Source organism: Oncorhynchus mykiss, chromosome 15, assembly GCF_013265735.2.
Source record: "Oncorhynchus mykiss isolate Arlee chromosome 15, USDA_OmykA_1.1, whole genome shotgun sequence".
NCBI classification, from domain to species: Eukaryota; Metazoa; Chordata; class Actinopteri; order Salmoniformes; family Salmonidae; genus Oncorhynchus; species Oncorhynchus mykiss.
Window position 1 is genome coordinate 73,267,964 of NC_048579.1, and position 25,155 is coordinate 73,293,118.

General features: G+C 44.7%; 1 protein-coding gene across 7 annotated transcripts in view; it reads left to right on the top strand.

The window, feature by feature from the left end:
* Nucleotides 1-25,155, top strand: part of LOC110517131 (ELKS/Rab6-interacting/CAST family member 1) — a 278,426-nt gene that overhangs the window by 9,441 nt on the left and 243,830 nt on the right. For all 7 annotated transcript variants that reach the window (XM_036945331.1, XM_036945335.1, XM_036945332.1 and 4 more), the window contains exons 2-3: nucleotides 16,088-16,793; nucleotides 18,718-19,197. In XM_036945331.1, the coding sequence (XP_036801226.1) occupies nucleotides 16,560-16,793; nucleotides 18,718-19,197 (714 nt within the window). In that variant the 5' untranslated portion in view covers nucleotides 16,088-16,559. The remainder of the gene's footprint in view (nucleotides 1-16,087; nucleotides 16,794-18,717; nucleotides 19,198-25,155) is intronic.

Consider the following 25,155-nt stretch of genomic DNA (forward strand, 5'->3'; position numbering starts at 1 on the left):
TGTGTTCTGTGTGTGTGTATGTGTTCTGTGTGTGTGTGTGTGTGTGTGTTCTGTATGTGTTCTCTGTGTATGTGTTCTGTGTGTGTGTGTGTGTGTGTGTTATGTATGTGTTCTCTGTGTGTGTGTTTTGTATGTGTTCTGTGTGTGTGTGTTTTGTATGTGTTCTGTGTGTGTGTGTTCTGTATGTGTTCCGTGTGTGTGTGTTCTGTGTGTGTGTGTTTATTCTGTATCTGTGTGTGTGTGTTTATTCTGTATCTGTGTGTGTGTGTGTGTTTGTTCTATATGTGTGTGTGTGTTCTGTGTTTGCTCTGTGTGTGTGTGTTCTGTATGTGTGTGTTCTGTATGTGTGTGTGTTCTGTTTGTGTTCTGTGTGTGTTTGTGTTCTGTGTGTGTGTGTGTGTGTGTTGTGTGTATGTTCAGTGTGTGTGTGTGTGTGTGTGTGTTCTCTGTAGTCTCTGTGTCTCCGGTGTGTTTCCAGGTTTGGACTTCCGATTGAAGCCCGAGAGGGAGGGAGAAAGGCAGAGAGGGAGAGAGGCAGAGAGGGAGAGAGATGAAGAGGGACAGAGAGAGAAACACAACACAAACAGAGCCCCTTAGAGCCCCAGGACAGCAACACAATTAGACCTAACCACATCATGAGAAAACAAAAAGAGAATTATATGACACATTGGAAAGAAAAACAGAGCAAACTAGAATGCTATTTGGCCGTAAACAGTGAGAACACAGTGGCAGAATACCTGACCACTGTGACTGACCCAAAATTAAGGAAATATTTTACTAAATACAGACTCAGTGAGCATAGCCTTGCTATTGAGAAAGGCCGCCATAGGCAGACATGGCTCTCAAGAGAAGACAGGCTATGTCTTCCTAACCTCCTGTCCAACATATGACCATATTAGAGACATATTTCCCTCAGATTACACAGACCCACAAAGAATTCGAAAACAAATCCAATTTTGATAAACTCCCATATCTACTGGGGGAAATTCCACAGTGTGCATCACAGCAGCAAGATTTGTGACCTGTTGCCACGAGAAAAGGGCAACCAGCGAAGAACAAACACCATTGTAAATACAATCCATATTTATGCTTATTTATTTTCCCTTTAACCATTTGTACATTGTTACAACACTGTATATATATATATATATATATATATATATATATATATATATATATATGTATGTGTATAACATGACATTTGTAATGTCTTTATTGTTTTGAAATGTCTGTATGTGTAATATTTACTGTTAATTTTTTATTGTTTATTTCACTTTTGTATATTATCTACTTCACTTGCTTTGGTAATGTTAACACATGTTTCCCATGCCAATAAAGCCCCTTGAATTGAATTGAATTAGAGAGAGAGAGAGAGAGAGAAAGAGAGAGATGGTTGTGAGGTCTGGGGTCCGCTCACCAACCAAGACTTCACAAAATGGGACAAACACCAAATTGAGACTCTGCACGCAGAATTCTGCAAAACATATCCTCCGTGTACAACGTAGAACACCAAATAATGCATGCAGAGCAGAATTAGGCCGATACCCACTAATTATCAAAATCCAGAAAAGAGCCGTTAAATTCTATAACCACCTAAAAGGAAGTGATTCCCAAACCTTCCATAACAAAGCCATCACCTACAGAGTGATGAACCTGGAGAAGAGTCCCCTAAGCAAGCTGGTCCTGGGGCTCTGTTCACAAACACAAACACACCCTACAGAGCCCCAGGACATCAGCACAATTAGACCCAACCAAATCATGAGAAAACAAAAAGATAATTACTTGACACATTGGAAAGAATTAACAAAAAAACAGAGCAAACTAGAATGCTATTTGGCCCTAAACAGTGAGAACACAGTGGCAGAATAACTGACCACTGTGACTGACCCAAAATTAAGGAAAGCCTTGACTATGTACAGACTCAGTGAGCATAGCCTTGCTATTGAGAAAGGCCGCCGTAAGCAGACATGGCTCTCAAGAGAAGATAGGCTATGTGCCCACTGCCCACAAAATGAGGTGGAAACTGAGCTGCTCTTCCTAACCTCCTGCCCAATGTATGACCATATTAGAGAGACATATTTCCCTCAGATTACACAGATCCACAAAGAATTTGAAAACAAACCCAATGTTGATAAACTCCCATATCTACTGGGTGAAATACCACAGTGTGACATCACAGCAGCAAGATTTGTGACCTGTTGCCACGAGAAAAGGGCAACCAGTGAAGAACAAACACCATTGTAAATACAATCCATATTTATGTTTATTTATTTTCCCTTTTATACCTTAACCATTTGTACATTGTTACAACACTGTATATATATATAATATGACATTTGTAATGTCTTTATTGTTTTGAGACTTCTGTATGTGTAATGTTTACTGTTAATTTTTATTGTTTATTTCACTTTATATATTCACTTTATATATTATCTACCTCACTTGCTTTGGCAATGTTAACACATGTTTCCCATGCCAATAAAGCCATTGAATTGAGAGAGAGAGAGAGAGAGAGAGAGAGAGAGGTCTTCCTACTTCTTCAGTGGTTACTGTATCACCACTGTAAGCCAAATAATCTTCAGCCTCCTGAGGTTGAAGAGGCCCTGTTGCGCCTTCTTCACCACACTATCTGTGTGGGTGGGTCGTTTCAGTTTGTCAGTGTTGTGTACGCCAAGGAACTTGAAGCTTTCATTCTTCTCCACTGTGGTCCCGACAGATGTAGATAGGGTGGTGCCCCCTCTGCTGTTTCCTGAAATCCACGATAATTTCCTTTGTTTTGTTGACGTTGAGTGAGAGGTTTTTTTTCAGGCACCACACTCCCAGAGCCCTCACCTTCTCCCTATAGGCTGTCTTGTTATCATTGGTAATCAAGCCTACTACTGTTGTGTCGTCTACAGACTTGATGATTGAGTTGTAGGCGTGCTTGGCCAGGCAGTCATGGGTGAAAAGGGAGTACAGGAGGGGGCTGAGCACGCAACCTTGTGGGGCCACAGTGTTGAGGATCAGCAGAGTGGTGGTGATGTTTCCTACCTTCACCACCTGGGTGGGAACCATGGCTACTGTATTTGGGAACCATGGCTACTGTATTTGGGAACCATGGCTACTGTATTTGGGAACCATGGCTACTGTATTTGGGAACCATGGCTACTGTATATGGGAACCATGGCTACTGTATATGGGAACCATGGCTACTGTATTTGGGAACCATGGCTACTGTATTTTGCATTTATCACTTATTGGTGTTACACTAATTGTGGTAACACTTCATTCAGCTGGAGAAGGTTGATATACCTTCTAGTGGTTATATAGAGATTCTAGACTGTCAGAAGGTTGATATACCCTCTAGTGGTTATATAGAGATTCTAGACTGTCAGAAGGTTGATATACCCTCTAGTGGTTATAAAGAGATTCTAGACTGTCAGAAGGTTGATATACCCTCTAGTGGTTATATAGAGATTCTAGACTGTCAGAAGGTTGATATACCCTCTAGTGGTTATATAGAGATTCTAGACTGTCAGAAGGTTGAGATACCCTCTAGTGGTTATATAGAGATTCTAGACTGTCAGAAGGTTGATATACATTCTAGTGGTTATATAGAGATTCTAGACTGTCAGAAGGTTGATATACATTCTAGTGGTTATATAGAGATTCTAGACTGTCAGAAGGTTGATATACCCTCTAGTGGTTATATAGAGATTCTAGACTGTCAGAAGGTTGATATACATTCTAGTGGTTATATAGAGATTCTAGACTGTCAGAAGGTTGATATACCCTCTAGTGGTTATATAGAGATTCTAGACTGTCAGAAGGTTGATATACCCTCTAGTGGTTATATAGAGATTCTAGACTGTCAGAAGGTTGATATACCCTCTAGTGGTTATATAGAGATTCTAGACTGTCAGAAGGTTGATATACCCTCTAGTGGTTATATAGAGATTCTAGACTGTCAGAAGGTTGAGATACCCTCTAGTGGTTATATAGAGATTCTAGACTGTCAGAAGGTTGATATACCCTCTAGTGGTTATATAGAGATTCTAGACTGTCAGAAGGTTGATATACATTCTAGTGGTTATATAGAGATTCTAGACTGTCAGAAGGTTGATATACCCTCTAGTGGTTATATAGAGATTCTAGACTGTCAGAAGGTTGATATACCCTCTAGTGGTTATATAGAGATTCTAGACTGTCAGAAGGTTGATATACCCTCTAGTGGTTATATAGAGATTCTAGACTGTCAGAAGGTTGATATACCCTCTAGTGGTTATATAGAGATTCTAGACTGTCAGAAGGCTGATATACATTCTAGTGGTTATATAGAGATTCTAGACTGTCAGAAGGTTGATATACCCTCTAGTGGTTATATAGAGATTCTAGACTGTCAGAAGGTTGATATACATTCTAGTGGTTATATAGAGATTCTAGACTGTGAGTCATTAGTTTCAATGTAAAATGTTTCTATACCACCTGAGATTAAAGGATAGTAGTGGAAGAGAACACATCACAGCTGATTCAGCTAAGGTCCTGGAGTTTTCCTACATCGGAGCAAAACTCTGGACCCCTCCCTGCATGATATGTGTTACATACTGACAAGACTTATCGTTTGGGCACGTGTGTTATTACAATCTCTCATATGGGCCCCCTGTAACAGACTATAAATATCACAAGGTGTGTGTGTGTGCGTGCGTGCGTATGAGTGTTAGTATGTGTCAGAGTGTGTGTGTGTGTGTGTGTGTGTGTGTGCGTGCGTATGTATGAGTGTTAGTGTGTGTCAGAGTGCTTTCTCTGACAGACTCTCGTCCTCTTCTCCACGAAGGGAATATTTCTTTCATTCTCTCAATAAGTTATGAGAACGTTAAGTAGAGAGGCTAGAGGGAGAGACCTCGTGTCAGAGGGTGTGTGTGTGTGTGTGTGTGTGTGTGTGTTGCTGTCAGATGATGTCTGGTTCCTCAAAGTGCCCTGGAGGCTGAAGGAGGTTGTTCTAGGTTAGTCACCACTCTGACGTCAGATACTGTTACAGTATCATGTTACCTGAGGGTGGAGGAGGAGTCAGACTGTTATCATGTTACCTGAGGGTGGAGGAGGAGTCAGACTGTTATCATGTTACCTGAGGGTGGAGGAGGAGTCAGACTGTTATCATGTTACCTGAGGGTGGAGGAGGAGTCAGACTGTTATCATGTTATCTGAGGGCAGAGGAGGAGGACAGATTGTTTACAGTAATAGAGGTTAGAGTGAAACGCCACAGGCTGTAGAGGTCAGAGGGCGTGTGGAGGTGAGGTGTCTTATGAACTCTGTGAGCCGGGTTCACAGGAACAATGAGATGGTTTTAAAGTGGACAGTGTGTGACTGAGAGACGGTTAAGACACAGGGCTCTTTGATCCTGCTGAATGTCATACATCAGATGATGCTGAATGCTGCAAGCCTTCTATTCCTAGACACTGTAAGTTGGGAGGTTGGCTATGCTATTCTACCAACTTCTCTCTCTCTCTCTCTCTCTCTGTCTCTCTCTCTCTGTCTCCCTCTCTCTCTCTGTCTCCCTCTCTCTCTCTGTCTCCCTCTCTCTCTCTGTCTCTGCCTCTGTCTCTCTCTCTCTCTCTGTCTCCCTCTCTCTCTGTCTCCCTCTCTCTCTGTCTCCCTCTCTCTCTCTCCCTCTCTCTGTCTCTCTCTCTCTCTCTCTCTCCCTCTCTCTGTCTCTCTCTCTCTCTCTGTCTCCCTCTCTCTCTCTGTCTCTGCCTCTGTCTCTCTCTCTCTCTCTGTCTCCCTCTCTCTCTCTGTCTCTGCCTCTGTCTCTCTCTCTCTCTCTGTCTCCCTCTCTCTCTGTCTCCCTCTCTCTCTGTCTCCCTCTCTCTCTGTCTCCCTCTCTCTGTCTCTCTCTCTCTCTCTGTCTCCCTCTCTCTCTCTGTCTCTGCCTCTGTCTCTCTCTCTCTCTGTCTCCCTCTCTCTCTGTCTCTGCCTCTCTCTCTCTCTCTCTCTCTGTCTCCCTCTCTCTCTGTCTCCCTCTCTCTCTGTCTCCCTCTCTCTCTGTCTCTCTCTCTCTCTGTCTCCCTCTCTCTCTGTCTCTCTCTCTCTCTGTCTCCCTCTCTCTCTGTCTCCCTCTCTCTCTGTCTCCCTCTCTCTCTGTCTCCCTCTCTCTCTGTCTCCCTCTCTCTCTCTCCCTCTCTCTGTCTCGCTCTCTCTCTCTCTCTCTCTCTCTCTCTCTCTCTCTCTCTCCCTCTCTCTGTCTCTCTCTCTCTCTTTCCTCTCTCTGTCTCTCTCTCTCTCTCTCTCTCTCTCTCTCTCTCTCTCTCTCTCTCCCTCTCTCTGTCTCTCTCTCTCTCTCTTTCTTTCTTTCTTTCTTTTTCTTTCTTTCTTTCTTGTTGACCAATTATCTATCTGTTTACAGAAGCCAGTTATGAGGAGTCAGGTTGCCAGTAACCTCAGCTCTGCTCCATCTACAGTTCTGGGATATGATAACAGAATGCCGGTATCATTCTGGGATATCTTTATGTGTGATGTCTTTATCAGTTTATCAGCAGGCTCCTGACAAACAGTAGCTGATGATGGCTGACTTTATGGAACACTAGAATCAGAACCACTAAAGAACAGAGGGAAGACTCACAACAATAACACTCCTGTCTGTCTGTCTGTCTCAAGTCTGTCTGTCTGTCTGTCTGTCTGTCTGTCTGTCTGTCCTTCTCTCTCAAGTCTCTCTGTCTGTCTGTCCTTCTCTCTCAAGTCTCTCTTTCTGTCTGTCCTTCTCTCTCAAGTCTCTCTTTCTGTCTGTCCTTCTCTCTCAAGTCTCTCTTTCTATGTCTGTCCCTCTCTCTCAAGTCTCTCTTTCTGTCTGTCCTTCTCTCTCAAGTCTCTCTTTCTGTCTGTCCTTCTCTCTCAAGTCTCTCTTTCTGTCTGTCCTTCTCTCAAGTCTCTCTTTCTATGTCTGTCCTTCTCTCTCAAGTCTCTCTTTCTGTCTGTCCTTCTCTCTCAAGTCTCTATTTCTATGTCTGTCCCTCTCTCTCAAGTCTCTCTTTCTGTCTGTCCTTCTCTCTCAAGTCTCTCTTTCTGTCTGTCCTTCTCTCTCAAGTCTCTCTTTCTATGTCTGTCCTTCTCTCTCAAGTCTCTCTTTCTGTCTGTCCTTCTCTCTCAAGTCTCTCTTTCTATGTCTGTCCCTCTCTCTCAAGTCTCTCTTTCTGTCTGTCCTTCTCTCTCAAGTCTCTCTTTCTATGTCTGTCCCTCTCTCTCAAGTATCTCTTTCTGTCTGTCCTTCTCTCTCAAGTCTCTCTTTCTATGTCTGTCCTTCTCTCTCAAGTCTCTCTTTCTATGTCTGTCCCTCTCTCTCAAGTCTCTCTTTCTGTCTGTCCTTCTCTCTCAAGTCTCTCTTTCTATGTCTGTCCCTCTCTCTCAAGTATCTCTTTCTATGTCTGTCCCTCTCTCTCAAGTCTCTCTTTCTGTCTGTTCTTCTCTCTCAAGTCTCTCTTTCTGTCTGTCCTTCTCTCTCAAGTCTCTTTTCTCTTCCTCTCTATGTTTCTAACTCTTTCCCTCTTTTCTTCTTTGTCTTGTTGCAGACCAGCTATTTACTGTTATGTAGAAGAGAGTGTCTTCTACAATGATCATCCTCACTCCGTCTGACTAGAACCACAGTAGCCTTGACAGGCTGCAGGGTGAACGTGACAACACTGCGTCTGGCTTTGTGAGAACACAGTAGCAAAGTCCTCCAATGGTTTAACCATATTATAGTGGTGTTATTCTGCTTAGCTGTGACTCAACCAGAGAAATGAAGATGATTAGCATCAAACTAACCACAAGGTCAAACACAACACAGAATGAGATGTTGTTGTGTTGTCAGAGAGGCAGAGATGACAGTCCCTTAAGCAGATCATCCACCTACACAATTTACACTTCATTTGAGTTAGGGATGTAGAGGGAGGGAGGGATGTAGAGGGAGGGATGTAGAGGGGGGAGGGAGGGATGCAGAGGGAGGGAGGGATGTAGAGGGGGGGAGGGAGGGATGCAGAGGGAGGGAGGGAGGGATATGGAGGGAGGGAGGGATGTAGAGGGGGGGAGGGAGGGATGTAGAGGGGGGAGGGAGGGATGCAGAGGGAGGGAGGGATGCAGAGGGAGGGAGGGATACAGAGGGAGGGAGGGATACAGAGGGAGGGAGGGATGCCTGGATAGATGGGACATTAGTTGTTATTGTGGATATGGCCTGGATAGATGGGACATTAGTTGTTATTGTGGATATGGCCTGAATAGATGGGACATTAGTTGTTATTGTGGATATGGCCTGGATAGATGGGACATTAGTTGTTATTGTGGATATGGCCTGGATAGATGGGACATTAGTTGTTATTGTGGATATGGCCTGGATAGATGGGACATTAGTTGTTATTGTGGATATGGCCTGGATAGATGGGACATTAGTTGTTATTGTGGATATGGCCTGGATAGATGGGACATTAGTTGTTATTGTGGATATGGCCTGGATAGATGGGACATTAGTTGTTATTGTGGATATGGCCTGGATAGATGGGACATTAGTTGTTATTGTGGATATGGCCTGGATAGATGGGACATTAGTTGTTATTGTGGATATGGCCTGGATAGATGGGACATTAGTTGTTATTGTGGATATGGCCTGGATAGATGGGACATTAGTTGTTATTGTGGATATGGCCTGGATAGATGGGACATTAGTTGTTATTGTGGATATGGCCTGGATAGATGGGACATTAGTTGTTATTGTGGATATGGCCTGGATAGATGGGACATTAGTTGTTATTGTGGATATGGCCTGGATAGATGGGACATTAGTTGTTATTGTGGATATGGCCTGGATAGATGGGACATTAGTTGTTATTGTGGATATGGCCTGGATAGATGGGACATTAGTTGATATTGTGGATATGGCCTGGATAGATGGGACATTAGTTGTTATTGTGGATATGGCCTGGATAGATGGGACATTAGTTGATATTGTGGATATGGCCTGGATAGATGGGACATTAGTTGTTATTGTGGATATGGCCTGGATAGATGGGACATTAGTTGTTATTGTGGATATGGCCTGGATAGATGGGACATTAGTTGATATTGTGGATATGGCCTGGATAGATGGGACATTAGTTGTTATTGTGGATATGGCCTGGATAGATGGGACATTAGTTGTTATTGTGGATATGGCCTGGATAGATGGGACATTAGTTGTTATTGTGGATATGGCCTGGATAGATGGGACATTAGTTGTTATTGTGGATATGGCCTGGATAGATGGGACGTTAGTTGTTATTGTGGATATGGCCTGGATAGATGGGACATTAGTTGTTATTGTGGATATGGCCTGGATAGATGGGACATTAGTTGATATTGTGGATATGGCCTGGATAGATGGGACATTAGTTGATATTGTGGATATGGCCTGGATAGATGGGACATTAATTGTTATTGTGGATATGGCCTGGGTAGATGGGACAGTAGTTGTTATTGTGGATATGGCCTGGATAGATGGGACATTAGTTGTTATTGTGGATATGGCCTGGATAGATGGGACATTAGTTGTTATTGTGGATATGGCCTGGATAGATGGGACATTAGTTGATATTGTGGATATGGCCTGGATAGATGGGACATTAGTTGTTATTGTGGATATGGCCTGGATAGATGGGACATTAGTTGTTATTGTGGATATGGCCTGGATAGATTGGACATTAGTTGTTATTGTGGATATGGCCTGGATAGATGGGACATTAGTTGTTATTGTGGATATGGCCTGGATAGATGGGACATTAGTTGTTATTGTGGATATGGCCTGGATAGATGGGACATTAGTTGATATTGTGGATATGGCCTGGATAGATGGGACATTAGTTGATATTGTGGATATGGCCTGGATAGATGGGACATTAATTGTTATTGTGGATATGGCCTGGGTAGATGGGACAGTAGTTGTTATTGTGGATATGGCCTGGATAGATGGGACATTAGTTGTTATTGTGGATATGGCCTGGATAGATGGGACATTAGTTGTTATTGTGGATATGGTCTGGATTAGAGTTGCACATTTTTGTGAATATTCAGAGGTGTTAACGTTCCATGGTAATTAACTGGAATATATGGGAATTAAAGGGAATATATGGGAATTAAAGGGAATATATGGGAATTAACGGGAATATATGGGAATTAACGGGAATATATGGGAATTAAAGGGAATATATGGGAATTAATATTAATACCATTTAAATATAGATGTTTTTTGTATTGGATATATTTACCATATCATATGGAGACTGAAACAGAAACCTTTTACCTCATCATACGTAGACATAAATCAAATTATTAAATCCTTCCAATAGAAATACAAAAAAATATTTAGTACGAATTGAACTTTAATTAAATGAGTTGACTCTTCACATGGGATGACTTCACTGAACAACAACAGAAAGGGAATACTGAATGATCCCCAATGATCCATCGCATCTCCCAAAAATGTTTTCAACATAAATCTATAAAATTATAGTCTAGAAACTAAAGCTTTAGTTGTCTTCCTCTCAGGCTTCCATGTCTTCTCCCTGGACCTCCTCAATGTCCACCTCTTGAACATCAGACTCTCAGGCTTCCATGTCTTCTCCCTGGACCTCCTCAATGTCCACCTCTTGAACATCAGACTCTCAGGCTTCCATGTCTTCTCCCTGGACCTCCTCAATGTCCACCTCTTGAACATCAGACTCTCAGGCTTCCATGTCTTCTCCCTTGACCTCCTCAATGTCCACCTCTTGAACATCAGACTCTGAGGCCTCATCTTCACTGTCACTTTCCAACCTTGTTGAGGCTCATTGTCAGGCTCAAAAAGCCTCAAATTTGCTCGGATGACCACCAATTTTTCAACCCTGGTATTGGTCAGCCTGTTGCGTGCTTTGGTGTGTGTGTGTGTGTTCCCAAACAAGGACCAATTGTGCTCTGAGGTGGATGATGGTGGGATTTGGAGGAGGATGGAGGCAACAGGGGAAAGAGCCTCAGATCCACAAAGTCCTTTCCATCAGGTGGCTGATGAGATATGTTGTCACGACTGCCATATTGCATCTCCATCCCAAAGCCCTTGCTTGGAGGTGTACTTCGCCAGACTGCCAAGAACCTTGCCCTCATCCAGGCCAAGGTGGCGAAAGACGGTAGTGATGACACCATAGGCCTTGTTGATCTCTGCACCAGACAGGATGCTCTTACCAGCATACTTGGGGTCCAACATGTACGCTGCAGGGTGTTTGGGCTTCAGGCAGAAGTCTTCACACTTTTTGGTGTATTTCAGAACAGCAGTTTCCTCTGATTGGAGCAACAGTGAAGTGGGCAGGGCAGTATGGATTTATTATCTTACCTCTGAATGGATTCTTTCAGGTTTTCGCTTGCCAAATCAGTTCTGTTATACTCTCAGACACTATTTTAACAGTTTTGGAAACTTTAGGGTGTTTTATATCCAAATCTACAAGTTATATGCATATCATATCATCTGGGCCCGAGAAGCAGGCTGTTTAATTTGGCTATGCTTTTCATCCAAAATTCCGAATGCTGCCCCCTACCCTAGAGAGGTTAAACAGTTAAACAACTCCTTTGTAAGATAAATGTTTTAAAATGAAACATGTATGGAAACAGGTGAATTAACACTCCTCAGTTAGCAGGCTCAAGCAAGCTAAAACCCACATGGTAGCAAAAACTAATTGGCAAAAATTGTTAACCATTTACAAATTATTTAAACACACTTTGATGTAGGCTACTATTTACTAGTTAACAAAAAATCAAATATGTCTTATAAAATATATTCACCCCACCCAGTATTGTAATCAAAACTTACCCGAAAGCATGTAGTCCTTGGCTCAGACAGTGTAGTAGTCTGGGCTCAATAGCATCTCATTAGTGTGCAAGATCTTGAGAATCAGCTGTATATGTGATGGATGAATGCACTGTGGTTCCATTAAATTGGGGATAGTTTAACCAAAATATGCCACAAGACCTAGAATTGCCTTATGTGTATCCCAGCTTCACTGTTATAAATTTAAGCAAAATTCCCCAAATTCCAGGGCTTAACTTCCCATGGAAAAATTCCAGAAATTTTGCGTAAAGTTTCCGACCCTTTGCAACCCCAGCCAGGATAGATGGATCCATAGTTGTTATTCCCTGATGCTTATTGATTAGCTAGTCCAGGGGTATTCAACTCTTCCTCTACGAGGTCCGGCGCCTAATGGTTTTCTGTTCTACCTGATCATTCATATCATCCACCTGGTGTCCCAGGTCTAAACCAGTCCCTGATTAGAGGGAACAACATGCAGTGGAACTGGCTTGGAGGTCCAGAGTTGAGTTTGAGGGAGCTAGTCTATATCCACTGATGAAGAAAGACTGTATTGAGTATTGGATTTTCCAATGGCTTGTGGAGACAGATGGTATTGAGTGTGTTTTCCAGATTGTTATTGGGCGGTGACAGAAAGAGAGACAGAGAGAGAGCCTGCGTGCTGGTGTGTGTGTGTGTGTGTGTGTGTGTGTGTGGAATGGGAGGCGTGTTGCTTCAGTTAGAAAGGGCAATGTGGCCCTGTATGGAACACAATTTATTATGGAAACCACAGAGAGGTGATTATTGCAGAGGGAGAATGTGGATGGCTTACTAGAAGAGAGAGAGGAAGGGAGGGAGAGAAAGAGTAGGAGAGAGAGACTCCTCTGCTGGCGGGGAGTCATCCAGACAGGCAGGCAGCTAGAGTAAATACAGTATGGCATGTGAGTGACCCAGATACAACCTGGACCTGGCCAGGAGTCTGGAGAGGAGAGGAGGCAGGAGAGGAGGCTGATTATTGCCAGAGCTGTTCATTAGGCCATTATTTCCATCCACTGTCCTCTCTCTCTTTACTACAGCCTGTGTCCTATATCCTGTGTGTAGTGTCTTTACTCCAGCCTGTGTCCTATATCCTGTGTGTAGTGTCTTTACTACAGCCTGTGTCCTATATCCTGTGTGTAGTGTCTTTACTACAGCCTGTGTCCTTTATCCTGTGTGTAGTGTCTTTACTACAGCCTGTGTGTAGTGTCTTTACTCCAGCCTGTGTGTAGTGTCTTTACTCCAGCCTGTGTGTAGTGTCTTTACTACAGCCTGTGTCCTCTGTCCTGTGTGTAGTGTCTTTACTCCAGCCTGTGTCCTCTATCCTGTGTGTAGTGTCTTTACTCCAGCCTGTGTCCTCTGTCCTGTGTGTAGTGTCTTTACTCCAGCCTGTGTCCTCTGTCCTGTGTGTAGTGTCTTTACTACAGCCTGTGTCCTCTGTATACCTGTGAGCTATAAATGGAAACTTCCATGGCTTATTCTCTGTATTGTCTACTGTACACAGACTTTCAAACACACAACATTACAAAAGGAGCTGCACACTGTATGGGACTTATTACATTATGGCATGCTGCCATGTCACTGTGAATTCTCAGTGATGTGACTCAGGGGAGTGGGGAATTCTCAGTGATGTAACTCAGGGGAGTGGTGAATTCTCAGTGATGTGACTCAGGGGAGTGGTGAATTCTCAGTGATATAACTCAGGGGAGTGGTGAATTCTCAGTGATGTAACTCAGGGGAGTGGGGAATTCTCAGTGATGTAACTCAGGGGAGTGGTGAATTCTCAGTGATGTAACTCAGGGGAGTGGGGAATTCTCAGTGATGTAACTCAGGGGAGTGGTGAATTCTCAGTGATGTAACTCAGGGGAGTGGGGAATTCTCAGTGATGTAACTCAGGGGAGTGGTGAATTCTCAGTGATGTAACTCAGGGGAGTGGTGAATTCTCAGTGATGTAACTCAGGGGAGTGGTGAATTCTCAGTGATGTAACTCAGGGGAGTGGTGAATTCTCAGTGATGTAACTCAGGGGAGTGGTGAATTCTCAGTGATGTAACTCAGGGGAGTGGTGAATTCTCAGTGATGTAACTCAGGGGAGTGGTGAATTCTCAGTGATGTAACTCAGGGGAGTGGTGAATTCTCAGTGATGTAACTCAGGGGAGTGGGGAATTCTCAGTGATGTAACTCAGGGGAGTGGTGAATTCTCAGTGATGTAACTCAGGGGAGTGGGGAATTCTCAGTGATGTAACTCAGGGGAGTGGTGAATTCTCAGTGATGTAACTCAGGGGAGTGGGGAATTCTCAGTGATGTAACTCAGGGGAGTGGTGAATTCTCAGTGATGTAACTCAGGGGAGTGGTGAATTCTCAGTGATGTAACTCAGGGGAGTGGGGAATTCTCAGTGATGTAACTCAGGGGAGTGGTGAATTCTCAGTGATGTAACTCAGGGGAGTGGGGAATTCTCAGTGATGTAACTCAGGGGAGTGGTGAATTCTCAGTGATGTAACTCAGGGGAGTGGTGAATTCTCAGTGATGTAACTCAGGGGAGTGGGGAATTCTCAGTGATGTAACTCAGGGGAGTGGTGAATTCTCAGTGATGTAACTCAGGGGAGTGGGGAATTCTCAGTGATGTAACTCAGGGGAGTGGTGAATTCTCAGTGATGTAACTCAGGGGAGTGGTGAATTCTCAGTGATGTAACTCAGGGGAGTGGTGAATTCTCAGTGATGTAACTCAGGGGAGTGGGGAATTCTCAGTGATGTAACTCAGGGGAGTGGTGAATTCTCAGTGATGTAACTCAGGGGAGTGGGGAATTCTCAGTGATGTAACTCAGGGGAGTGGGGAATTCTCAGTGATGTAACTCAGGGGAGTGGTGAATTCTCAGTGATGTAACTCAGGGGAGTGGGGAATTCTCAGTGATGTAACTCAGGGGAGTGGTGAATTCTCAGTGATGTAACTCAGGGGAGTGGTGAATTCTCAGTGATGTAACTCAGGGGAGTGGTGAATTCTCAGTGATGTAACTCAGGGGAGTGGTGAATTCTCAGTGATGTAACTCAGGGGAGTGGTGAATTCTCAGTGATGTAACTCAGGGGAGTGGGGAATTCTCAGTGATGTAACTCAGGGGAGTGGTGAATTCTCAGTGATGTAACTCAGGGGAGTGGTGAATTCTCAGTGATGTAACTCAGGGGAGTGGTGAATTCTCAGTGATGTAACTCAGGGGAGTGGGGAATTCTCAGTGATATAACTCAGGGGAGTGGGGAATTCTCAGTGATGTAACTCAGGGGAGTGGTGAATTCTCAGTGATGTAACTCAGGGGAGTGGGGAATTCTCAGTGATGTAACTCAGGGGAGTGGTGAATTCTCAGTGATGTAACTCAGGGGAGTGGGGAATTCTCAGTGATGTAACTCAGGGGAGTGGTGAATTCTCAGTGATGTAACTCAGGGGAGTGGTGAATTCTCAGTGATGTAACTCAGGGGAGTGGTGAATTCTCAGTGATGTAACTCAGGGGAGTGGGGAATTCTCAGTGATGTAACTCAGGGGAGTGGTGAATTCTCAGTGATGTAACTCAGGGGAGTGGTGAATTCTCAGTGATGTAACTCAGGGGAGTGGTGAATTCTCAGTGATGTAACTCAGGGGAGTGGGGAATTCTCAGTGATGTAACTCAGGGGAGTGGTGAATTCTCAGTGATGTAACTCAGGGGAGTGGTGAATTCTCAGTGATGTAACTCAGGGGAGTGGTGAATTCTCAGTGATGTAACTCAGGGGAGTGGTGAATTCTCAGTGATGTAACTCAGGGGAGTGGTGAATTCTCAGTGATGTAACTCAGGGGAGTGGGGAATTCTCAGTGATGTAACTCAGGGGAGTGGGGAATTCTCAGTGATGTAACTCAGGGGAGTGGTGAATTCTCAGTGATGTAACTCAGGGGAGTGGTGAATTCTCAGTGATGTAACTCAGGGGAGTGGGGAATTCTCAGTGATGTAACTCAGGGGAGTGGTGAATTCTCAGTGATGTAACTCAGGGGAGTGGTGAATTCTCAGTGATGTAACTCAGGGGAGTGGGGAATTCTCAGTGATGTAACTCAGGGGAGTGGTGAATTCTCAGTGATGTAACTCAGGGGAGTGGTGAATTCTCAGTGATGTAACTCAGGGGAGTGGGGAATTCTCAGTGATGTAACTCAGGGGAGTGGTGAATTCTCAGTGATGTAACTCAGGGGAGTGGTGAATTCTCTCCTCTTTTTTTTAGCTTAAAGTCTTTTCTCTCTTTCTCTCTCTTACAGATCATTGCCTCATCCCAGGACCCATGGACTAAATGGATGTTAAACCCACCTTTCTCGCCAAGTTTACCACTCATCATAGTCCAATCATCATAGTCCAATCATCATAGTCCAATCATCATAGTCCAATCATCATTGTCCAATCATCATAGTCCAATCATCATAGTCCAATCATCATAGTCCAATCATCATAGTCCAATCATCATAGTCCAATCATCATAGTCCAATCATCATAGTCCAATCATCATAGTCCAATCATCATAGTCCAATCATCCAGGAAATGCAGGATCTTTGAACATGAACAATCTGTTCCTCTCCTTCAGCTGAGACAGACTGCCAGTCAGTAACCACATAGTGTAACACTCTCTGTATCAGGGCACTGTAGTCCACATCTATTGGAGGATCACTTAGTCTCAGTATCTCACCTTTAACCCCTCACCCCCAGCCCTTGACCCTTAACCCCTGACCCCTAACCATGTACGGCAGCTCCCGCTCCGTTGCCAAGATGGAGGGCAACAACGGCAGCAGTCAGAGTCCCGGTCGCTCCCCCTGCCTGCCCCGCTCCCCGCGCCTCGGCCACCGTCGCACCAACAGTACAGGAGGCCCCGGGGGAAAGACCCTCTCCATGGAGAACATCCAGTCTCTGAACGCGGCCTATGCCACCTCCGGACCCATGTACCTCAGTGACAACGAGGTCATCTCTCAACAGGTGATCTAGTAATGCAATATGACGTGTCGTTTAGCAGAGTTTTTTTTAATCCAAAATGACCTTCTGTTCTTTTAAATCAGGAGTCGTAAACCTTTTCTTGCCCAGGGACCCCCTCCCAGGCAAACCGGCGACCCAGGGACCCTCATCATACGTTAGCAAAACAATAGTTTGTATATCATTATCATCCCCAGGTGAATGATAGTGGCAGGACAAGTAATCAACCTGTTAAAATGTATTGATTTGGTAGATGGTTTTTCATGATCATTGGAACAGGAAGTGTAACTCTAATATAGCCTATCAGCCAGGAAGTGTAACTCCAAACAAATTTTCACTAAGAGCAGCTGTTTAGCTGGTGAAACAAAGGTTAGCCATGTGTTGGCAAAAATGAATGTCCTAGTTAAGAAAGCTGACCGGACGCCTGTCTGTGGCTGCTGTTTCATAGACTGTGTCAGATACTGCACTGAGGGGAATTGGCTCCAATGAGGGGAATTGGCTCCAATGAGGGGAATTGGCTCCAATGAGGGGAATTGGCTCAGTATTAGGAGTTAAAAATATAAAATCTTTAGAAAGAAGATATTGTCGTCTTTTCTACTGTAGTTATATCATTTACATTTAGTTTATTCTGTTGTTACTAGTGATATTCATTTAAAACATTGAAAGAATGCAAAATATAACTACATGTACTGCTCCTTCCAGTCTAACTACATGTACTGATCCTTCCAGTATAATTGCAGACCCTCTACAGTACCTCTAGGGATCCGCGGACGCCCGGTTGAATAAACCTGTTTTAAATTACACTATGGCTAGCACCTTGCTTTTACCGAAGACACTTTCTGTATGGCTAGCACCTTGGTTTTACCAAATACACTTCCTGTATGGCTAGCACCTTGCTTTTACCGAAGACACTTTCTGTATGACTAGCACATTGCTTTTACCAAATACACTTTCTGTATGGCTAGCACCTTGCTTTTACCGAAGACACTTTCTGTATGACTAGCACATTGCTTTTACCAAATACACTTTCTGTATGGCTAGCACCTTGCTTTTACCAAATACACTTCCTGTATGGCTAGCACCTTGCTTTTACCAAATACACTTTCTGTATGACTAGCACATTGCTTTTACCAAATACACTTTCTGTATGACTAGCACCTTGCTTTTACCAAATACACTTCCTGTATGGCTAGCACCTTGCTTTTACCAAATACACTTTCTGTATGGCTAGCACCTTGCTTTTACCAAATACACTTCCTGTATGACTAGCACCTTGCTTTTACCAAATACACTTTCTGTATGGCTAGCACCTTGCTTTTACCAAATACACTTCCTGTATGGCTAGCACCTTGCTTTTACCAAATACACTTCCTGTATGGCTAGCACCTTGCTTTTACCAAATACACTTCCTGTATGGCTAGCACATTGCTTTTACCAAATACACTTCCTGTATGGCTAGCACATTGCTTTTACCAAATACACTTCCTGTATGGCTAGCACCTTGCTTTTACCAAATACACTTCCTGTATGGCTAGCACATTGCTTTTACCAAATACACTTCCTGTATGGCTAGCACCTTGCTTTTACCAAATACACTTCCTGTATGACTAGCACATTGCTTTTACCAAATACACTTCCTGTATGGCTAGCACCTTGCTTTTACCAAATACACTTCCTGTATGACTAGCACATTGCTTTTACCAAATACACTTCCTGTATGGCTAGCACCTTGCTTTTACCAAATACACTTCCTGTATGACTAGCACATTGCTTTTACCAGAGACACTTAACTACTGTATGGATGTGAATTATTTAAATGGTTTGTATTCCTGTATGTGAATTCTGTTGTTTGTATATTTGAATATGCGGATCTTAACTAAATTAATTTTGTGGACAATAAAGTAAATCTAATCTAAACAATCTATTCTAGACCCAGGCCTATCCCAACCCCAACCACGACCCTAGCCTGCCCAAGAGCACCATGACCCTGGGTCGCTCCGGAGCAAAGCTCCCTTACGGCGTTCGGACAACCGCCATGGGCTCCAACCCCAACATCAGCCAGGGAGGTGGAGGCTCGTCCATGCCCAGTGACAGCATCGCGTTTGGGTGTGACCAAGTGTCCTCGTCCCAGTCCAGCCTCCAGCAGGCGTCCACGGTGCCTCACTCCTTACGCCAAACCAGAGACAACACCATCATGGACCTCCAGACCCAGCTGAAGGAGGTGCTGAGGGAGAACGAGCTCCTCCGGGGGGAGGTGGATGTGAAGGAGAGCAAGCTGAGCTCTTCCATGAACTCCATCAAGACCTTCTGGAGCCCCGAGCTGAAGAAGGAGAGAGCCCTGAGGAAGGACGAGGTGTCCAAGATCTCTGTCTGGAAGGAGCAGTACAGAGTGGTACAGGACGAGACTCAGGTAAGATCCTGGAGTCACTGGCAGTACATGTAGTTAGACTGGAAGGAGCAGTACATGTAGTTAGACTGGAAGGAGCAGTACATGTAGTTAGACTGGAAGGAGCAGTACATGTAGTTAGACTGGAAGGAGCAGTACATGTAGTTAGACTGGAAGGATCAGTACATGTAGTTAGACTGGAAGGATCAGTACATGTAGTTAGACTGGAAGGATCAGTACATGTAGTTAGACTGGAAGGAGCAGTACATGTAGTTAGACTGGAAGGATTAGTACATGTAGTTAGACTGGAAGGAGCAGTACATGTAGTTAGACTGGAAGGAGCAGTACATGTAGTTAGACTGGAAGGATCAGTACATGTAGTTAGACTGGAAGGAGCAGTACATGTAGTTAGACTGGAAGGAGCAGTACATATAGTTAGACTGGAAGGATCAGTACATGTAGTTAGACTGGAAGGAGCAGTACATGTAGTTAGACTGGAAGGAGCAGTACATGTAGTTAGACTGGAAGGAGCAGTACATGTAGTTAGACTGGAAGGAGCAGTACATGTAGTTAGACTGGAAGGATCAGTACATGTAGTTAGACTGAAAGGAGCAGTACATGTAGTTAGACTGGAAGGATCAGTACATGTAGTTAGACTGGAAGGATCAGTACATGTAGTTAGACTGGAAGGAGCAGTACATGTAGTTAGACTGGAAGGAGCAGTACATGTAGTTAGACTGGAAGGAGCAGTACATGTAGTTAGACTGGAAGGAGCAGTACATGTAGTTAGACTGGACGGAGCAGTAAATGTAGTTAGACTGGAAGGATCAGTACATGTAGTTAGACTGGAAGGAGCAGTACATGTAGTTAGACTGGAAGGAGCAGTACATGTAGTTAGACTGGAAGGAGCAGTACATGTAGTTAGACTGGAAGGAGCAGTACATGTAGTTAGACTGGAAGGAGCAGTACATGTAGTTAGACTGGAAGGAGCAGTACATGTAGTTAGACTGGACGGAGCAGTACATGTAGTTAGACTGGAAGGATCAGTACATGTAGTTAGACTGGAAGGAGCAGTACATGTAGTTAGACTGGAAGGAGCAGTACATGTAGTTAGACTGGAAGGAGCAGTACATGTAGTTAGACTGGAAGGAGCAGTACATGTAGTTAGACTGGAAGGAGCAGTACATGTAGTTAGACTGGAAGGAGCAGTACATGTAGTTAGACTGGACGGAGCAGTACATGTAGTTAGACTGGAAGGAGCAGTACATGTAGTTAGACTGGAAGGAGCAGTACATGTAGTTAGACTGGAAGGAGCAGTACATGTAGTTAGACTGGAAGGAGCAGTACATGTAGTTAGACTGGAAGGAGCAGTACATGTAGTTAGACTGGAAGGAGTGTGAAGTCATTCAGGTGGGATGTAGAGACTTGCTTGGAAGTTGGGAGGTTGGTCCTAAGGGCACCCAAGGGTTCTAACCATTGGGTCAGTTGTTGGTGGTTTTGCATGGTGTTGTAACCCTGGTCAAAGAGGTCAGACTGAGTTGTATATGCTGTTCGTGCTGTTGTTGTCTCTTCCATATTGAGCTCACAGTTAGCCAGAGATCTGCCTTCCGCCTCAGATGTTTCCCCTCCGGCTGTGTGAGCGTGTGACGTCGGTCAGTGAGCAGCCGGTTCGCCTGTCTGCTGAGTTGGATGAATCTGGGGTCTGTCTGGGCAGATTTGATCCCACAAAGCTTGATCACAACTTCTTATTGGGAACACAATTTTGAGATGGTATCCTAATTCTGTAGTGAAGGATGGAATCAGTTTTATCTAATTCTGTCATCTAGCTCAGAAACCAGGTGTGATTTCCAGTCCTACCTGTCCTGTATCCCATCTAACCTGTCATCTAGCTCAGAAACCAGGTGTGATTTCCAGTCCTACCTGTCCTGTATCCCATCTAACCTGTCATCTAGCTCAGAAACCAGGTGTGATTTCCAGTCCTACCTGTCCTGTATCCCATCTAACCTGTCATCTAGCTCAGAAACCAGGTGTGATTTCCAGTCCTACCTGTCCTGTATCCCATCTAACCTGTCATCTAGCTCAGAAACCAGGTGTGATTTCCAGTCCTACCTGTCCTGTATCCCATCTAACCTGTTCTAAAACCGAACGGTTGCTGTGGGCATTTGATCTGATGACAGGTTAGATGGGATACAGGACAGGTAGGACTGGAAATCACACATTCAAAAAAATAAAAATATTTTATTTTATTTCCCCTTTATTTAACCAGGTCGGCCAGTTGAGAACACCTTTATTTAACCAGGTCGGCCAGTTGAGAACACCTTTATTTAACCAGGTAGGCCAGTTGAGAACACCTTTATTTAACCAGGTCGGCCAGTTGAGAACACCTTTATTTAACCAGGTCGGCCAGTTGAGAACAAGTTCTCATTTACAACTGCGACCTGGCCAAGATAAAGCAAAGCAGTGCGACACAAACAACAACACAGAGTTACACATGGAATAAACAAACATACAGTCAATAACACAATAGAGAAAAATTCTATATACAGTGTGTGTAAATGAGGTAAGATGAGGGAGGTAAGGCAATAAATAGACCATAGTGGCAAAATAATTACAATTTAGCATTTAAACACTGATGTGCAGAAGATGAATGTGCAAGTAGAGACACTGGGGTGCAAAGGAGCTAAATAAATACATAAATACAGTTCTTCCCTGATGCCAAAAAGCAGAACTTCTGAGAAAGCCTTTAGTTGTATCTGACTAGTTTTCTCCTGTTGTTGTAATGGCTGCTGTTCTGGGGGAACCATGAGGAACCTGGTAACTGTGTTTATTGACAGGCCGTCTGTAAGAATAGAGGGAGAAAGATACCTAGTCAGTTATACAACTGAATGCATTCAACTGAAATGAGTCTTCCTCATTTAACCCCACCCCTCTGAGGTGTGGGGGGGCTGCCTTAATCGACATCCACGTCTTCAGCGCCCAGGGAACAGTGGGTTAACTGCCTTGTTCAGGGGAACAGTGGGTTAACTGCCTTGCTCAGGGGAACAGTGGGTTAACTGCCTTGCTCAGGGGAACAGTGTCCGCTCGGGGATTCGATCCAGCAACCTTTCGGTTACTAGTCCAACGCTCAAACCACTAGGCTACCTGCCGCCCAGAGGAGTGGGAGAGGGAGTACTGGAGAGGGGAGAGGGAGGACTGGAGAGGGGAGAGAGAGTACTGGAGAGGGGAGAGAGAGTACTGGAGAGGGGAGAGAGAGAGTACTGGAGAGGGGAGAGAGAGAGTACTGGAGAGGGGAGAGAGAGAGTACTGGAGAGGGGAGAGAGAGATTTAATCCTCCTATTGGCTACACTATACCTAGACCCTCCTCCTATTGGCTACACTATACCTAGACCCTCCTCCCATTGGCTACACTATACCTAGACCCTCCTCCTATTGGCTACACTATACCTAGACCCTCCTCCCATTGGCTACACTATACCTAGACCCTCCTCCTATTGGCTACACTATACCTAGACCCTCCTCCTATTGGCTACACTATACCTAGACCCTCCTCCTGTCGGCTACACTATACCTAGACCCTCCTCCCATTGGCTACACTATACCTAGACCCTCCTCCTATTGGCTACACTATACCTAGACCCTCCTCCTATTGGCTACACTATACCTAGACCCTCCTCCTGTTGGCTACACTATACCTAGACCCTCCTCCTATTGGCTACACTATACCTAGACCCTCCTCCTGTTGGCTACACTATACCTAGACCCTCCTCCTGTTGGCTACACTATACCTAGACCCTCCTCCTGTTGGCTACACTATACCTAGACCCTCCTCCTGTTGACTACACTATACCTAGACCCTCCTCCTGTCGGCTACACTATACCTAGACCCTCCTCCTGTCGGCTACACTATACCTAGACCCTCCTCCTGTCGGCTACACTATACCTAGACCCTCCTCCTGTTAGCTACACTATACCTAGACTCTCCTCCTATTGGCTACACTATACCTAGACCCTCCTCCTGTCGGCTACACTATACCTAGACCCTCCTCCTGTTGACTACACTATACCTAGACCCTCCTCCTGTTAGCTACACTATACCTAGACTCTCCTCCTATTGGCTACACTATACCTAGACCCTCCTCCTGTTGGCTACACTATACCTAGACCCTCCTCCTGTCGGCTACACTATACCAATACCCTCTTCCTGTTGGCTACACTATACCTAGACCCTCCTCCTATTGGCTACACTATACCTAGACCATCCTCCTCCTCTCTTCAGTCATCCTCTCATTCTCTTTCATCCTTTCTGTTCTGTGGTCTGTCGTTTAACCTCGTTAGTGAACTCACTGTGATTGGTGTAATCAGGCGAAGTTTCTAGCTACAGAGCAGAAAGTAAACACACATCACATGCAGACAGAACAGACACTCTTTCTTTATTCTCTCTCTACTGCTCTACCCAATAGTATTTAATCTTTCTGTCTCTCTCTGTCTCTCTGTCTCTGTCTCTCTGTCTCTGTCTCTGTCTCTATCTCTGTCTCTCTCTCTCGCTCTGTCTCTGCCTGTCTCTCTCTCTCTGTCTCTGTCTCTCTCTGTCTCTCTGTCTCTCTGTCTCTCTCTCTCTCTCTCTCTCTCTCTCTCAATTCAATTCAATTCAATTAAATTCAATTCAAGGGCTTTATTGGCATGGGAAACATGTGTTAACATTGCCAAAGCAAGTGAGGTAGATAATATATTAGTTAGGAGCTAGGGTTAGTTTTAGGGTTAGGTTTTTGGGTTTAGATTAGGGTAAGTGTATGTGTTAGGGTTAGGTTAGGAGCTAGGGTTAGGTTTAGGGTTAGGTTAGGAGCTAGGGTTAGTTTTAGGGTTAGGTTAGGAGCTAGGGTTAGTTTTAGGGTTAGGTTAGGAGCTAGGGTTAGTTTTAGGGTTAAGGTTAGGGTAAGTGTAAGTGTATGTGTTAGGGTTAGGGTTAGGGAAAATAGGAATTTGAATGGGACTGAATTGTGTGTCCCCACAAGGTTAGCTTTACAAGTGTGTGTGTGTGTAGTTGGGGATACTGTGTGTGTGGTGTGTGTGTGTGGTTGGGGGTACTGTGTGTGTGTGTGGGTGTGTTTGGGGGTACTGTGTGTGTGTGTGGGTGTGTTTGGGGATACTGTGTGTGTGTGCGTGGGTGTGGTTGGGGGTACTGTGTGTGTGGTGTGTGTGTGTGGTTGGGGGTACTGTGTGTGTGTGTGGGTGTGTTTGGGGGTACTGTGTGTGTGTGTAGGTGTGTTTGGGGGTACTGTGTGTGTGTGTGTGTGTGTGTGTGTGTGTCAGTGTCAGGGAGGAAGTGAATCAGTATGCCTACATTCCACAGCAAAGGCGTGGCCTGGAGAGAAAGGCTCCATTTATACCACAGAGGGTGCATCCCAAATGAAAGCCTTTATTCCCACAGGACTCCAACAAGGACAGTGCACTGTGTAGCAAATAGGGTGCCAATTAGGACGCAGACAGAGCAGGAGGGAAGGAGAAAGAGAGGAAGGCAGTGTTGAGTCACCCACCACTGATGACAGAGTTAAAGTACAGTACATTCTTTCCCATGTCAGATGTCAGGGCCTATCAGAGAGAGGAAGGAGCCCTGTCCTCACCATGTCAGGGCCTATCAGAGAGAGGAAGGAGCCCTACCCTCACCATGTCAGGGCCTATCAGAGAGAGGAAGGAGCCCTACCCTCACCATGTCAGAGCCTATCAGAGAGAGGAAGGAGCCCTACCCTCACCATGTCAGGGCCTATCAGAGAGAGGAAGGAGCCCTGTCCTCACCATGTCAGGGCCTATCAGAGAGAGGAAGGAGCACTGTCCTCACCATGTCAGGGCCTATCAGAGAGAGGAAGGAGCCCTGTCCTCACCATGTCAGAGCCTATCAGAAAGAGGAAGGAGCCCTACCCTCACCATGTCAGGGCCTATCAGAGAGAGGAAGGAGCCCTACCCTCACCATGTCAGGGCCTATCA